Source organism: Euleptes europaea, chromosome 2 (assembly GCF_029931775.1).
Source record: "Euleptes europaea isolate rEulEur1 chromosome 2, rEulEur1.hap1, whole genome shotgun sequence".
NCBI classification, from domain to species: domain Eukaryota; kingdom Metazoa; phylum Chordata; class Lepidosauria; order Squamata; family Sphaerodactylidae; genus Euleptes; species Euleptes europaea.
This window is the reverse complement of record NC_079313.1, coordinates 132,574,493-132,591,042: the sequence shown is the minus strand read 5'-3', so window position 1 is coordinate 132,591,042 and position 16,550 is coordinate 132,574,493. Positions and strand designations below refer to the sequence as shown.

General features: G+C 43.3%; 1 protein-coding gene across 1 annotated transcript in view; it reads right to left on the bottom strand.

Annotated features, from left to right (window-relative positions):
* The window catches only part of COL20A1 (collagen type XX alpha 1 chain), a 156,446-nt gene that overhangs the window by 127,512 nt on the left and 12,384 nt on the right, over window positions 1–16,550 (bottom strand). Inside the window, exons 5-6 of the mRNA XM_056844904.1 lie at window positions 12,358–12,552; window positions 8,406–8,561 (exon numbers count right to left, since the gene is read on the bottom strand). Coding sequence (XP_056700882.1) covers window positions 8,406–8,561; window positions 12,358–12,552 — 351 coding nt within the window. The remainder of the gene's footprint in view (window positions 1–8,405; window positions 8,562–12,357; window positions 12,553–16,550) is intronic.

Genomic DNA, 16,550 nt, shown 5'->3' with positions numbered 1-16,550 from the left:
TTTTCCTTTTCTGTACCCTTTTCAAAAAAAGAATATATATATATATATATATATAATTTAAAAAATGACCCTTCTGCTAACCAGATTATCCAGATCAATCCACTGAAGGGTGATGGATAGTTTGGTCAGACCAAGTCGGCTCTGATAACACAACCCCTACCTCAAAAGGGCCCCTACTATCAGGGCCTAACAAAACCAGTAAAAGATAGAAAAATGGGAAAAAGCTGCCTTCTCCCGTGCATCTGGGCAAAGGCAAATACCCGAATCCGAAAAGCCAAATATCTATTCAGCTTTTCGGGAATTACCTATTCAGCTTTGGGTAGATTCCCAGGTTTCGGTATTCGGCCAAAACAAAACCCAAATATTGCCGAAATGGCTAATTTCGGGCTTATTTTCAGCTCGGGTTTGTTGATATGCACAGCCCAAATTGCTTTTCTTGAGCTCCAACAAAAAGGAGAGGCGGAGACTGAGCTAGCCAGACGCGAGTTCTCTCGCGGATCCCAATTGCTTCCGAGGAGACCCCCCCCAGGCTTGGGGGGAGCGGGCTGAACAGGAGAGATTCTCCATGAAGCCCCCCCGGACCATCTCCGGGGCTCCAACTGCCAGCAAAACGCCTTGAGCGTCTGGTGAAGAAGGTCGCAGCTGGGGGTGAGTCTACTGAGACCATGGCGGCCATCCGCTCCACTTTTTCCTCCCCCCCCACTTCCGTTTTTTAAAACAACCTTTTTACTATAACAAAAAACAAACTAATAAACCAAACCAATCCAGAACTCATCCTAATACTAAATCAAGTCAGATTACCTGCTGAGGGGTCGCGTTTTGAGCGAAGACAGCTAGACGGGAGAAGAGAGGAGGAGGAGGGGGGGGAACTCTCTGCGGCTGAATAAATCGGGCTGGAGGCTGGAGACGGCTGTAAATCTTCCTTTCCGTGATCGTTCCTGCAATCTTCCGCAGGTCTCTGCGCGGCTGCCCTGAATCTGTCGGCCCACCCGGGTGCGGGTGGACGGACGGGGCCAGGGCGGGCCGTAGGAGACCGGCCAGAGAGGCGACGGTGGCGGTGGCGGCGCGGCGGTAGCAGCAACAACCCCAGCTGAACATCCCAATCTTCCTGTTTCATTTCTGACCCCCCCTCACAGCAACATCGTTTTAACTGGATCTAGCTCCGCGCCCCAGCATCATCTTTTTTCTTCTCCTTTTTATTTTTATATTTTTTTTTGCAAGGTTCTGATTACAAGAAGAAAAATGGCGCCTGACTGGTAAAACTAACTTTCGTTTCTCCTGTTGTGAATCTAATGAACGCTTTGCTGCCCTCTTGTGGACGCTGAATTAACTGCAGTTAACCCTTTTCATCCATCTCCACTTAATACAATACAGAGACATTGGTTCTATTTTTTTCTATTTGATTTTTACAATTTAATTTTTCAAAAAAAAAATAACAATTAATTCTGACACAACTATAGCTAAGTTTTATGGAAGATAATCAATGAACTACCAGTGATACTCTACATGCTGTTTAATCTTACAACTGTAATGCAACATAATTAGCCTTATTTTTAAAACTACATGAATTAACTCTGTGATCTGATTTAATATACTGAACATAGTAAACCAATGAATTGTTAGACTAAATATATTATATTTTTAGGTTGTGGGGGTGGAAGTGGCTAGATTATCATAATTTTATAACGTGTGTAACAGGAATCGACAACTTTTTAGGCTTTTCTTAATCTACTATGAGGAAGAGATTTACAAGCTTCGCACACCGACAATCCCAGAAGTTGAAAGGTAAACAACAACAAAAATTCTTAGAAGAATTTGTAGTCTCAGGAGAAGAAGAACAAGAGGTGGATGTTGCAAAATTTAAACCCACATTAGAGATTACTCAAGATACAAAAAATAAAAGTCTGGTCATGGCAAAAGAAACCCAAGATTTTTTCTTACGTACACAAGAGATGATATCGGATTTGAAAACTACTTTACAGAAATCAATACAAGACTCAGAACAAAAGGTTCTCCAAAGTATCTCCAAGGTTGAAGAGAAACTTGAACTCAATTCACAAGAAATTGTTAGAATTAAACAGAAGCAAGAGGAAATTGAGACATCAGTAACACATCATACCACAGAACTTTTGGAACAATCAAAAATAACTCAAGATCTTTCAACCAAAGTTGACGCTCATGAAGTGAGGCTTAGAGATAAGAACATTAAATTTCGTGGGCTCCCTGAACATTTCGGGAAAGAAACCCTAGAATCTGACATCAGGACACTTCTCCACGACAACTACGACTTTGAAGAAGACGATACTCTCTTGGAATACTGCTATAGAATAAACTCATTCTATGCCACCAAGTTTAAAAAACCAAGAGATATACTGGTGAGGTTCGCCCACAAAAGAACCAGAGACCTACTGTTGAAGACACAAAGAGACGACCCACTGATTTGGGAGGGGAATTCAATACAGATCCTAACCGATCTTCCGAGAAGTGTCCTAACAAAAAGGAAAGAATATAACGATTTGAAGCAAGAATTAGACAAGCGACAAATTAGGTTTCGTTGGCTCATTCCATATTCATTAGAAATTTCCCTGCCGCAAGGGAAAAGGATAATTCACGATCAACTCCAAGCCAAAGAATTACTTGAAGAATTAAAATCTCAAGGAGATATAGATCCAAAAGATTCTGAAGACTCCCCAGGAGAAGGTCCCAGCAAATCTCAACCAACTCAGAAGGGGGAAAAAAAACAACCTCTTGAGAAGCGAGAATTAAGGAAAAACAAGAAGGCCTCCGAAGGAGATAAATCAAACCAAGCAGCTGCCTTATAGAATAGAATTCTAATTCCATCATGAATCATCTCCAGATAATATCACTAAATATCAATGGCCTCAACTCCCCCAACAAAAGAAAAAGAGTCTTTTATAGTTTAAAAAAGCAAAAAAAAGATATCATCTGTCTCCAGGAAACCCATATAAAAATAAATCATGAAAAAATTCTACATACAAATCATCTTGGAACTTCTTATCTGGCATCGGCGAAAGTGAAGAAGAGAGGTCTTGTAACTTATATCAACGAGAAAGTTCTGACGGTAAGAACCCACATAGCAGACCCGGACGGACGTTACCAGATTTTAATTCTTTCTGGACCAGATGGTGTCTGTTTTACAATAGCACATATCTACGCTCCGAATACTGCCAAAGAAACTTTTTATGAAACACTGTTTAAGAATCTCGCTGAACACCATCAAGGAGAAATTATAATGATAGGAGATTTCAACGCAATCGTGAATCCTACGATTGACAAGACCCACAGCAGCACATCTGGGAAGTTTCCGAAGAGCGTTTTTAAATTCATGAAAGAATTTGATTTAATTGACATATGGAGAATGAAAAACCCGAAAACAAAAGATTACACTTTTTATTCAAATCGTCATAAATCTCACTCAAGAATTGACATGTGTTGGACCTCTAGATCAATGACAACAAGTGTGGAGAAGATACTTATCGCACCCAGGATATTGTCAGATCATAACCCAATCGAATTGACCTTAGCAAGAGGTAAAATTGGGATCAGAAGATGGCGGTTGAATGACCAATTACTTCGGAACAAACATATACTTGAACAATGTAAGCGTGATTTGAAAGTATTTTTTATTTTCAATAAAACAGAAGACATGTCTGATCTTGTTATATGGGATGCAAGTAAAGCTTTCGTAAGAGGGAAAATGATAGCCTTGAATTCCAAAAAAAAAAAAAAAAGACAGAAGAAATTCAAAGAATTACAAGACCAATTAAGAAGGCTGGAAAAGAAAGCTCAACTCAAACCAGACAAAACCATTTTACATGACATCAAGATGACCAAGCACCAAATAGAGTTGATAGAAACAGAAGAAATTAGAATAAAAGTTAAATATGCCAAGCAAAGGATTTTCGAAAGAGCAAATAAGCCTGGTCGTTTTCTAGCTAGCCAACTTCGACAACAAGAGAAGAAAAGGAAGATAATTGGAGCTAAAGCCGACGGCTTAACCTACAACAAACAAGAGGAAATCGAAAAAATATTTTTGGAATATTATAAGCAACTTTATTCGAAGGACGAATTGCGAGAACAAGGACTCTTAACTTATCTAATTCATGCACAATTACCCAAACTCACATCAGAAGAACAAGAGACACTTAACCAGAAGATAACAACTCAAGAAATTGTAGATGCCATTAATAACTTAAAAATAGATAAAGCACCTGGACCTGATGGGTTAACACCACAATACTACAAACTGTTAGAACAGCAATTAACTCCGGTCCTACTTTCTCTTTACAACGAGGTAATCGAACACGGCAAGATTCCTTTATCATGGCAAGAAGCACATATTTCACTAATCCCGAAAGAAGCTGCGGACCAGTGTTATCCCCAAGCTTATAGACCAATATCATTATTGAACATTGATTACAAAATCTTCGTCTCCATAATTACCAAAAGATTTCAAAAATATATCAGAAACTTGGTACATCCAGACCAAACAGGTTTCATTCCTAAAAGACTCATGAGAGACAATGTGAGACTGGTTCTCAGTGCAATAAAATATGCAAAGTCAAAATCAATAAAAACAGCAATGATATTCTTGGATGCAGAAAAAGCTTTTGACAATGTTTCTTGGCACTTTATTGATAAAACATTACAACAAATGGACTGTGGAGAAACCCTACTTAGAGTCTTCAACTCGATATATTCGGTGCAAAAGGCTCGTCTTTTGATTAACGGTCAGTTGTCTACAGAATTCGATATCGCAAAAGGAACCAGACAAGGCTGTCCTCTTTCTCCATTTTTATTCGACTTATCAATGGAGGTCTTCTCTAATTATATAAGAAATGATCCAAACATTAAAGGTCTATCAATAGGCAATGAAGAACATAAAATTAAAAGTTATGCAGATGACGTCGTCTTAATTTGTCAAAATCCTGAACAAACACTCCCGTACGTTTACAATCATCTTTCCGAATATGCAAAATATTCTGGGTATAGACTTAACAAAACAAAGACGAAAATTTTGACCTTTAACTTAACAGCAGATGAAGACAAACATATTGAAGACATTACTGGATGCCGAATTGCCAAAGGATCAGTAAAATATCTAGGTGTCAACATATCCTCACAAAATAACACACTTTTAAGGCTAAATTACTTAAAAATCTGGGGTGAAATAGAAAGAGATTTGAATCTATGGTCAAAGATGAACATTTCATGGTTAGGAAGGATATCGACGATAAAGATGAATGTTCTTCCAAGATTAAATTTTTTATTTCAATTTTTGCCGATTGATATTCCCGAAAGGATATTAGAAAATTGGCAAAAACAAATCAATCGATTCGTATGGAATGGGAAAAAAACAAGAGTAAGATTCAAAGTTCTTCAAGATGAGAAGAAAAGAGGAGGGTTAGCAATGCCCAACTTCAAACTATATTACCACGCTGCCTGCCTATCCTGGATAACAGAATGGATTAAACAACCTAAAAGTCGGCATGTCGTCTTAGAACGCGCGGATTTGGGACAAGGCTTCCATAAAGTTCTGTGGGACTCTAAATCAAAAATTCAAAAAAACAAAGTACAAGAAGATTGCGATGTTAAATTAGCGTTTTTGAAGGTCTGGAAAAGATACAAAAAGAGAATAAGTCCGTCTCCACCTTCTATAATGTCACCAACTGAAGCCTATCATGACAATGTCAAACTAAAACCAGGTGTTCATTTTACCTACAGAGATATGATAGAGCCTACGGGAGAAATCAAAAATATGACCAAATTACAAGAAAAATTTCAAAAGTTGAATTGGTTAACTTTCCTGCAATTGAGGTCAAATTTGCAAAAAGACTGTTTATATCCACATCCATTCCGTGAACTAACTGAATTTGAGCAGCTAATATCTAAAAATGATTCACATATATTAGGAAAAATATATAAGCTCCTCCTGAAATATGATACAGAAGAAGAACAAGTGAAGACAAACATGATAAAGTGGATGCAAAATTTTGGAGAAATTATTAATACCGACTCCTGGGAAAAACTTTGCTCCTCTGAATTGAAATACACAGTTTCTCAAGAAGTGAAAGAAAACTGGTATAAGACCTTCTACAGATGGTACCTGACTCCAAATATGCTTTCTCAGATGGCAACTCCTGGGAAAAAGGGTGCATGTTGGAAATGTCAAGAATCTGACGGTTCCTATTTCCATGTTTGGTGGACTTGCCCTAAGTTACAAATATATTGGAAAAGAGTTCATTGTGAACTACAACGGATGTTAGATACCAAATTTATACTTGATCCAAAATTTTATTTACTCAGCATAGTACCGTCAAGCCTACCTCAAAAACAACATGACATTTTCAAATATGCCACAACAGCTGCTAGAATAATCTTAGCAAGGACATGGAAACAAACTCATATACCAGATATTGACAATTGGAAAGAAAAACTGTTAGAATATGCAACAATGGCAAAAATGACTGATGAACTGAATGCTAAATCCAGTGAATCTTCCGAGCAATTTCAGGAGAAGTGGGCATCTTTTTATTTATATATGAAGTCTAATTAGCACGAATAAGGGATGCTAAAATACTATAACCAACTTTGCTTAAAAAATTTTCTTCTTTTTTTAGCTAAGTTAACTGTTAAACAAGAACTATAATTTTTAAAATACCAGAGATTATTTAGAAGTAAGAACAACATACCAAAGTCATTCTGTAACCATACTTTATTAGAAATCATCTTACAATACTGTTTTGTTTTTACTATGCTAACATTTACCCCTTTCCCTTTTCCCTTTCCTGTATCCTTATTGAAAGAAAAAGAAAAAAAAAAGAGAGGCTTGATGAGTGGGCAGGACCCAAGAGAATGCCTGAATATTCTCCTGAACATTGATTGACTGCTGGAATTGGTGCAAAAAGGGTAAGGGTGGTCTGCTCTGAGCGCTGATTGAGTCACCTTAGGGTGACTCAGTGGGGATTAGCTGGCCCCATTGTCCAGCCAGGCACACCTTAGCTCCAGGGGAAAAGTTCAGCAGCCAACCGCCTTCCTGCCCAGGCTTGACTCACAAGATGGATCCCAAAACTCTTTGACAGGCATCCATTTTGTGGAGAGCAGTGCCTTGCTCTGATGCCAGTTTTTGGTCCCCGGGGTATCCGACAGGAATGCTGACTACTGCATTTTTGTAAGCTGCATGCTACAGTATATTAAATGTGCTACAGGCGTGCCAGCAGCATGACACTCATAAAACAGCAAGGCACAAAAGGAAACTGAAAATGTTTGGCTGCCTCTGGAGGATTTTTGTCAGTTTTTCTACTGACACATCGCACTGTACTTTCTGTACATGTGGAATTGTCTGTATCTTAGCCAAAAAAAGTCCCAATTATGGCTTGCAGCCTATCTGTTGAGGTGCAGTTTGTGCCTTCTTGTTATTGCCTATATATTGTGGTTTAGGCTGTATGCCATTTCTGTATTGGTTTGTATATGGTTTGTGTGTTTTGTGGTATGCATGTATCTGTTAAAATTAAATCAGAAGAGTTTCCATCTAGACGTTAGGAAGAATTTTCTAACAAGTAGAGCGGTTCCTCTACTTGTTAGAAGAGGAAGACCCAACAAGAGATGGATTGACTCAATAAAGGAAGCCACAGCCTTCAGTTTGCAAGATCTGAGCAAGGCTGTCAAAGATAGGACATTTTGGAGGGCTTTCATTCATAGGGTCGTCATGAGTCGGAAGCGACTTGACAGCACTTAACACACAGAGAGAGAGAGCAGTTTCTCAGTGGAGCAGGCTTCCTTGGGAGGTGGTAAGCTCTCCTTCCCTGGAGGTTTTTAAGCAGAGGCTCGATAGCCATCTGTCAGCAATACTGATTCTATGACCTTAGGCAGTTCATGAGAGGGAGGGCATCTTGGCCATCTTCTGGGCATGGATAGGGGTCACTGGGGGTGTGGTGGGTTGGCAGTTGTGATTTTCCTGCATGTGCAGGGGTTGGACTAGATGACCCTGGTGGTCCCTTCCAACTCTATGATTCTGTGTATAGGATTAGTAGATGTGCACATATAGTATGTTAGTGGATTGTCATCTGGTCAAGCATGTATGTTAAATATATATTTTGATATCATTAGTGTTAAATAGTGGCCATTCTATGTGATTTCTTGTGCCATACCCCTTAGCGGGAAGAAGGGTCTGACTGCTTACAGCGTTGGCTGAGGAAGTATTTGTCAAAAGCCAGAAGTACATCCTGCTCCCAATTAGTTTGAGGGGCACTGTCAGCATGTGCGTCATGGTACCAAATGTTAAAAAACGGATGCAGCTCTAAATGAATTCATCTAAGTTCCCACAGATAAGTGGTCTGGTGCCATCCTTGAACATGGAAGGTGGAAGCAAAGTCGGCTCTTACCTACTCTGATCTTGTCCTGAGCAATGTTGAACGGTGACACCAAAGCAGCCAGGAACTCTCTGATGAGCCTGAAATTGTTGCGGCCGATACTCCACGAGCCGTCCACCAGAAAGATTATATCGGTCGTCGCAGACGAATCACACTGGAAGTGAGAAACTAAGCCAAGAGGAAGAGTTAGATAAAGTGAAGGCCTCAGGCATTAGAGCGAGTGTTGAAGAGCTTTGAATATGGTTGCCAGCTTCAGGTTAGGCAATTCGTAAAGATTGAGGGTGTGGAGTCTGGGGAGGTTGGGGTTTGAGGAGGGGAGGGACCTCGGAGGGGTATAATGCCATAGACAGCATCCTCCAAAGCAGTCATTCCCACCAGGGAACTCGGGTTGCCAACAGCCAGATAGGGGCTGGAGATCACCCTTAATTACAACTGCTTTCCAGATGACAGAGATCGGTTCCTCTAAAGAAAATGGCTGCTTTGGAGGGTGGTCTCTGCCATTATACCCTGCTGAGGTCGTTTCTCTCCCCAAACCTTGCCCTCCAAAGGCTCCACCCCCATATTTCCAGGAATTTCCCAACCTGGAGCTGGCAGCCCTAGCTTTGAAGAAGCAATCCTGCCTCCTCAGAAGTCCTATCTTATTAAATGGGGCTGATTCCCAAGAAAGGGCCTTTAGGGTTGCAGTTGAAGGTTGCCAGTCTCCAGGTGACAACTGGAGATCTTTTGGAATTACAACTGGTCTCCAGGTGAGAAGTCAGTTCCCCTGGAGAAAACGGCTGCTTTGGAAGGTGGGCTCTGTGGCATTATACCCCACTGAGGTCCCTCCCTTCCCCAAACCCTGTCCTCCCCAGGCTCCACCCACCAAAATCTCCAGGAATTTCCCATCCCAGAGTTGGCAACGATTGTTGCACCTTGTCAGATTAAGATGGCAGAAATGGGGAGGGGCTGTGGCTCAGTGGTAGAGCATCTGCTTGGCATTGGAGAAGGTCCCAGGTTCAATCCCCAGCATCTCCAGTTAAAGGGACCAGGCAAGTAGGTGATGTGAAAGACCTCTACCTTGAGACCCTGGAGAGCAGCTGCCAATCTGAGTAGACAATACTGACTTTGATGGACCCAGAGTCCAATTCAGTAAAAGGCAGCTTCATGGGTTCATATGTGTTCAAATCTGTGCTGAATGCCCCATTTGGCCACCAAGCTCACCAGGTGGTCTTTGGCCAGCTACTCCTTCATACCCTAGCCTACCTACAGGGTTGTTGTGAGGATAAAAAGGATGGGGGATAACGACATATGCTGCCCTTTGCATCTGGGTGGAAGGACAGGATATAAAGAGGATGCAAATGTGACTTTCTCTTTAAAAATTAATTTGTAAGACTGTATGGTTGAAGGAGAATTATGGGCTATTGTTATATAAATATTTGATCTATTGTTGCAGTTCACTGACTCGGGAGCCTGGTGATTGAGAGATGGCCTATAAATCTTTAAAATAAATAATGGGTTCACTTCAGCAGTACATATGCCAATATAAATAACTATTCAGTTATGCCTCCCTTCCTCCCAATTATATTTTACTCTTTCTCCAGACTCAAAGAGCTCAGTATAGGAATGAGAGGAGGCTGTTTTTTACTCTCTCACAACAACACGGTGATGAAATTGACTGGGCCAAAGTCACTCCATCTACTTTATGGCCCAGGCAGCAATATGAACTCAAGTCTCCCCTTGACAGGCAATGTTCTAACCACTACACCATACTCTCTCTGATTATTAGCAAAGTTATCATTCCCAGAGTATCCTGCAAAGTCAAAGCTGAATCTTAATACAAAATTAGTATGTTGCAAGCGGAAACCTGCAAGATCTAGAAGAACTAAGAAACATTGGTTTTTATACCCCGATTTTCTCTACCTTAGGGAGTCTCAAACCAGCTTACAATCGCCTTACCTTCCTCTCCCCACAACAGAGACCTTGTGAGGAGGTGAGGCTGAGAGAGTTCAGAAAGAACTGTGACTAGCCCAAAGTCACCCAGCTGGCTTCATGTGGAGGAGTGGGGAAACCAACCTGGTTCACCAGATTCAAATCCACCACACCCCTGTGGAGGAGAACCGGATTTGATTCCCTGCTCCTCCGCATGAGTGATGAACTCTAATCTGGTAAACAGGATTCCTTTCCCCACTCCTCCACATGAAGCCAGCTGGGTGCCCTTGGGCTAGTCACAGCTCTCTCAGCCCCACCTACCTCACAAGGTATCTGTTGTGGGAAGAGGAAGGGAAGGCAATTGTAAGTGGCTTTGAGACTCCTTAAAGGTAGAGAAAAGCAGGGAATAAAAACCACCTTCTTCTTCAGGTGCCACCTGGAGGTTGGCATTTGGCAACTCTACATCCTTCCCATGCTGTTGGGTTTTTAAGAGAGGTAGAAGAGGCCATGAGGCAGGTCTATCAATGAGCTATGGGGGAGGGAATTAGTGGGAGCCGTGAGCTCCGGTTGAGGCACTGCATGACCTTGCTTGTCACATGTGGAAAAGCTCTCAATGAAAAGGAGGGGTATTGTTGCAAAGAGTGACTCCAGTCAATGTTTGCGTTGTGTGCAGGCCACAGGTGTGCTAAGGTGTGCGGCATCCTCCCAACGAGAAGGCAAAACACCTCTTAGGAAAATATGTCCGGGTGTGATTTTAATGCACGCTGTCAACTCCATTCCATCAGTGCGCTAATCCCGCTTTTTCTCAAGACAATGATTCTGCAACAGCCTAGCTCAATGACAGCAGTCATCCGCTGCCCCTTTGGGGTGCAATTATTCAGACCCTGTCTCTTAATGAGATCCAGTCTTTTTTCAGATTTCCAGTGTAGCGCCATGTGCACATATCCTATCCCATGGCTTCATTGCTGGCCTTCTGCTTTTTCTTCTGATGGAGCATTTTATCCAGTAACACAAAAGTACATATGCAGAAGGGGTGTTAACTGAAAGAGCTGAGAAAACCTCTCATGGCTCTCTGGTGTCATGCAATCTTAACAGCCTACTTTGTTGATGATTCTACAGAAACCCCAGTAAAACAGCGTGATTCTGTTTGTGGGGTTTCAGCAAATTTCACATAAAAGGCCTAAATAACTTTGGGGCCAGGGCATCTAAGGGACTCTCTCCTCCCATACTATCCAGCTGGTCAGTTACGTTAGTCAGTTTTCTACATTCTCATCTTCCTGGCTTCTAAGTTCATGTTTCTTCGGGGGGGGGGGGGGTTCAATTCCACATGTATTTTGCTCCCTCTAGTGGTCAATGCGATATAACACAAGAGTAAGTCCAGTGTATCTCCCTGCAGATTTAAACTGCAAGTTTTATGCTGGATATAAACTTGTCTAAAATTGAATCGACCACTAGAGGGAGCAAAACACTTATGGAACTGAGCCCCCCACCCTTGAAGAAGCAGGAATTTAGAAGTAAGGATTTGCCTTTAGATGAAGAGGAGTAGGAGGAGGAGTTAGTTTTTATATGCCTACTTTCTCTGCCACTTAAGGGAGAATCAAATCAGCTTACAATCACCTTACCTTCCCCTCCCTACAACAGACACCCTGTGAGGTGGGTGAGGCTGAGAGAGCGTGACTAGCCCAAGGTCACCCAGCTGGCTTCATGTGGAGGAGTGGAGAAATAAATACAGTTCACTAGATTAGCCTCCGCCACTCATGTGTATTAGAAGGGAATCAAACCCGGTTCTCCAGATCAGACTCCACCGCTCCAAACCACCACTCTTAATCACTACACCACGCTGGCTCTCTACTGGCTTGCTGTGTAATCCTGTCTCCACAAACTGCACGTCTGGAGGGCCTTTAATTGCCATCTGTCAGTGACGTGGCCTGGCAGAGAAGCAGCGGAACCAGTGCAGGCAGTTGTGGGAGTGGCAGAAGTTGTGCATTTCCTGGACATAGAAGCATGTCCTTTGGAAAACCAACTGTGTTGATGCATGCTTGGAAACAAACCTCACCTCTCCTGAAGCTCTCCCCAGTAGTTTTCTCCTGGGCCAGATGGTCTATTTCAAATTCCATCTGACTTGGGAGCGGCATTATCCTCATGGCTGTCGGCGACGCCAGCATTGCTGTTGGCTCTGGGGTGGGCGCATTTTCAATCCCGCCTTTGGGCATGGCTGCTTTTTGTCTTTTCCTTTCTGGCTCATCCTTTCCTGTGTTCCAAAGCATCACAAGAAGAACAATCAGTTTGTTCCCATGTACATCGCTCTTCAGGGTGGCAGGCTATCACTGCATAAGAGATGGCCCTCCACTCTGCTTTGAGTTTGGCCATGATGGATTCAGCATCTCATAATACTAGAATGTGGGGTCATCTGCTGAAGCTGGAGTGGGACAGATTTAAAACTGATAAAAGGAAGTATTCCTTCACACAACGCATAGTTAGATTGTGGAACTCCCTGCCCCAGGATATGGTGACGGCTGCCAACTTGGGAGGCTTTAAGAGGGGAGTGGACATGTTCATGGAGGAGAGGGCTATCCATGGCTACTAGTCAAAATGGATGCTAGTCATGATGCATCCCTATTCTCTCCAGGATCAGAGGAGCATGCCCATTATATTTGGTGCTGTGGAACACAGGCAGGATAATGCTGCTGCACTCGTCTTGTTAGTGGCTTCCTAGAGGCACCTGGTTGGCCACTGTGTGGACCAGCTGCTGGACTTGATGGGCCTTGAGCTGATCCAGCAGGGCTTTTCGTATGTTCTTATGAGCTCTCTTGCTTTAAAAAGGACTCTATTTCCAGCAGGATCAGCTGCAGGTTTGCAATGGGTATCAGCAACATTTTGACCTCTTAGGCCCCCTCCCCACTCAGTAGGGTTGCCAACCTTCAGATGGCACATGGCGATCCCCCACTGTTACAACTGATCTCTTGATGACCACGATCATTCCTCTGGAGAAAATGGATGCTTTGGAGGGTGGACTCTATGGCATTATACTAGGGTTCCCAGCCTCCATGTGGTAGCTGGAGATCTCCCACTATTACAACTGATCTCTAGGCAACAGAGATCAGTTCACCTGGAAAAAAAATGGCTGCTTTGGAAGGTGGTCTCTATGGCCTTTTATGCAGGGGCTTCGCCCCTTGGTCACCCTCGCAGACTGCTTCGGGGCTTCCTTTTGATTATGCAAGCTTTTCCTGCCCCTCAGAGGTCGCATCGCTCTCCCCACACATTTTGCCCGCATTTTTCAGATTCTGGCTAAAACAGCATCTGGAAAGGATGAGCAAAACATGCCGGGAGAGCAAGGCAACCTCTGATAGGTGGGAAAGGCATGCATAATAAAAAAGAAGGCCCAAAGCAGTCGGCGGGGGTGACCGCGGGGAAACGTCCCTGCATAAAGGCATATGGCATTATACAACACTAAAGTTCCTCCCCTCCCCAAACCCCGCACTCCTCAGGCTCCACCCCCAAAATCTTCAGGTATTTCGCAACCCTGAGCTGGCAACCCTGTGTTATACCCTGATGAGGATCCTCCTCTCCCCAAACCCGGCCCTTCTCAATCCCTACCCTCAAAATCCCCAGGTATTTCCCAAGCCAGGGCTGGCAACTCAAGCAGTCAGACAGATGCAGGTGACATTGGTGGCAAAATCTTGCTATTGCTGTAGCCAAAGGGTTGGCAAGTGCATGAGCTACAGTGGCGGCTGGGAGCAGTCCGCGGCCACCCCACAGAGACACAGAGAACAGGTGACGAACAATGCCCTCTGAAATGGAGTTGTGCTCTTCTAAGTCCATTCACTTCAGTGGACTTAGGAGAATGTAACCACTGAGGATGAGAACCAGCGTGTTGTAGTGGTTAAGGTGTCGGACTGGGACCTGGGAAACCTAGGTTCGGATCCCCACTCGTGCCACAGAAGCTTGATGGGTGACCTTGGGCCAGTCTCACTCTCTCAGCCCCGACCCTGGCTAGAATTTGGATGCGAGACCTCCAAAAGAAAACCAGGATGACACAGAGGCAGGCAATGGCAAACCACCTCTGAATGACTCCTGCCTTCAAAACCCTACCCTTCATGTGTAGGAGTGGGGAATCCAACCCAGTTCTACAGATTAGAGTCCACTGCTCCAAACCACCGCTCTTAACCACTGGCTAATTCAGCTAATTCACCCCTTTCAGGATCCTTAGAGACAATTCAGGGGACAAAGCGGGGGTCTGTACAAGGCAGGGAGATGCCGCTCCTTCTTCTCCCAAAAGCCTAAGTGCCCTTAAGTCTTTGGAATGTGTGGTTTGATACAGGCCACTGCGTGGAACCACTCTCAATTAATATGAATTAAAATTGTGCTTGAGTTAAATTAATTTGAATGATGTAAGTGCAACCAAGCGGTTGCCATCTCCCGGACTGTATTACCTGGGAACCGCAGAGACAAGTGTCATCGCCTTCCTAGATGGGAGTCAAGCCCAGACGCTATGGATAGAGGCTCCCGCACTCACAAGAAGGACGGACAAGGGAGAACCAGAGGGAATCCATTTTCTCTGTGCCCAGATCATGTCTCCAGCAGTATTTTGCAAGAGACAACCGGACACGCACGCAGTCCCCTCCCCACCCATCCATCTGCATACTTGATGGCCCATCGGAAACACCCGAGATAACAGCAGCACGAGATTGCACCTCCGGCGTCGCACCTGAGCGCCCCTCCCAGAATGTGCTCAGTCAAGGTTTTAGGTTAGCCTGTCTAAATTGCCCCCCTTCCCCACCCTCACAGCTGACCATCAAGGTCTTCGTCCACACCGGAAACTACGAGGGGGTAATCTAATTAGCCCCACCCCAGAAGGGTATATCTGGGGACACCAGGATACACTCAGGATCTCTCTCTCATACCTTTTCACACTCTTTCGATTTGGGTAAGCACTGCCCGACCACATATCCCTCCTGCCTTGCTGGTCAAGTCACGGGAACCCCCTTGTCCCCCCTCCTTTCTCGCCTTTGCTGCATGGAATCCAGGATGCCGTCTTCAGGATCAGGTGAATATTGCCCCTCTTCAAAGGGACCCTGCCGCATGAGCTAATGTACTCCTCTTACTACCTTTATTTCCTAGGCTCTGTATGTATTGTTTTATTGTATGTGTTGTTTTATTTTTGTGTGAGCTCATATTAACTAAGTAAAATCCTTTTAACAAAATCCATTGCCTCCGTCTTATTTTGAGGGCCACGAGACGGACTCTGGTATACACAGGTTAGATCCAGTTTTAGTTACATCATTTGCCAGTTATTGATTTGCTAATTCCCCACATAAATATTCATAACTGAGCAATTTGGCTAACATAAGGTAAACATGAGAACAAAAGAAAGGCCATGCTGGATCAGACCAAGGTCCATCAGATCCAGCAGTCTATTCACATAGTGGCTAACCAGGTGCCTCTAGGAAGCCCACAAACAAGAAGACTGCAGCAGCATTATCCTGCCTGTGTTCCACAGCACCTAATATAATAGGCCTGCTCCTCTGATCCTGGAGAGAATAGGGTTGCATCATGACTAGTATCCATTTTTATTAGTAGCCATGGATAGCCGTCTCCTCCATAAACATGTCCACTCTCCTCTTAAAGCACTCCAACTTGGCAGCCATCACCACATCCTGGGGCAGGGAGTTCCACAATTGAACTATGTGTTGTGTGAAGAAATACTTCCTGTTATCTCACAGTGGGTAGCCGTGTTAGTCTGTCTGCAGTAGTAGAAAAGGGCAAGAGTCCAGTAGCACCTTAAAGACTAACAAAAATATTTTCTGGTAGGGTATGAGCTTTCTGTATCTGAAAAAGTGAGCTGTGGCTCACGAAAGCTCATACCCTACCAGAAAATATTTTTGTAAATCTTTAAGGTGCTACTGGACTCTTGCCCTTTTCTACTATTCCTTTTATCTGTTTTGAATCTCTCGAGCTTCAGCAGATGACCCCATCTTCTAGTATTATGAGAGAGAAAGAAAAGGTAAACTTTGCAAAGAGAGCAGAAGAAACAAGATGACTCTACAACTTATGTTCAATGGACTTTTTGTTGACAATTTAGCAACTAGATTAAAAAAGGTTTTAAACTATACTATACATGAAGATCAAGCTGGTTTTTTACCAGGTAGAACGATTAGTCAAAATGTTAGAACGGTAATAGATTTGTTAGAATATGGAGAATATAATACAACTCCAGTAGCAATGATATTTTTAGATGCAGAGAAAGCG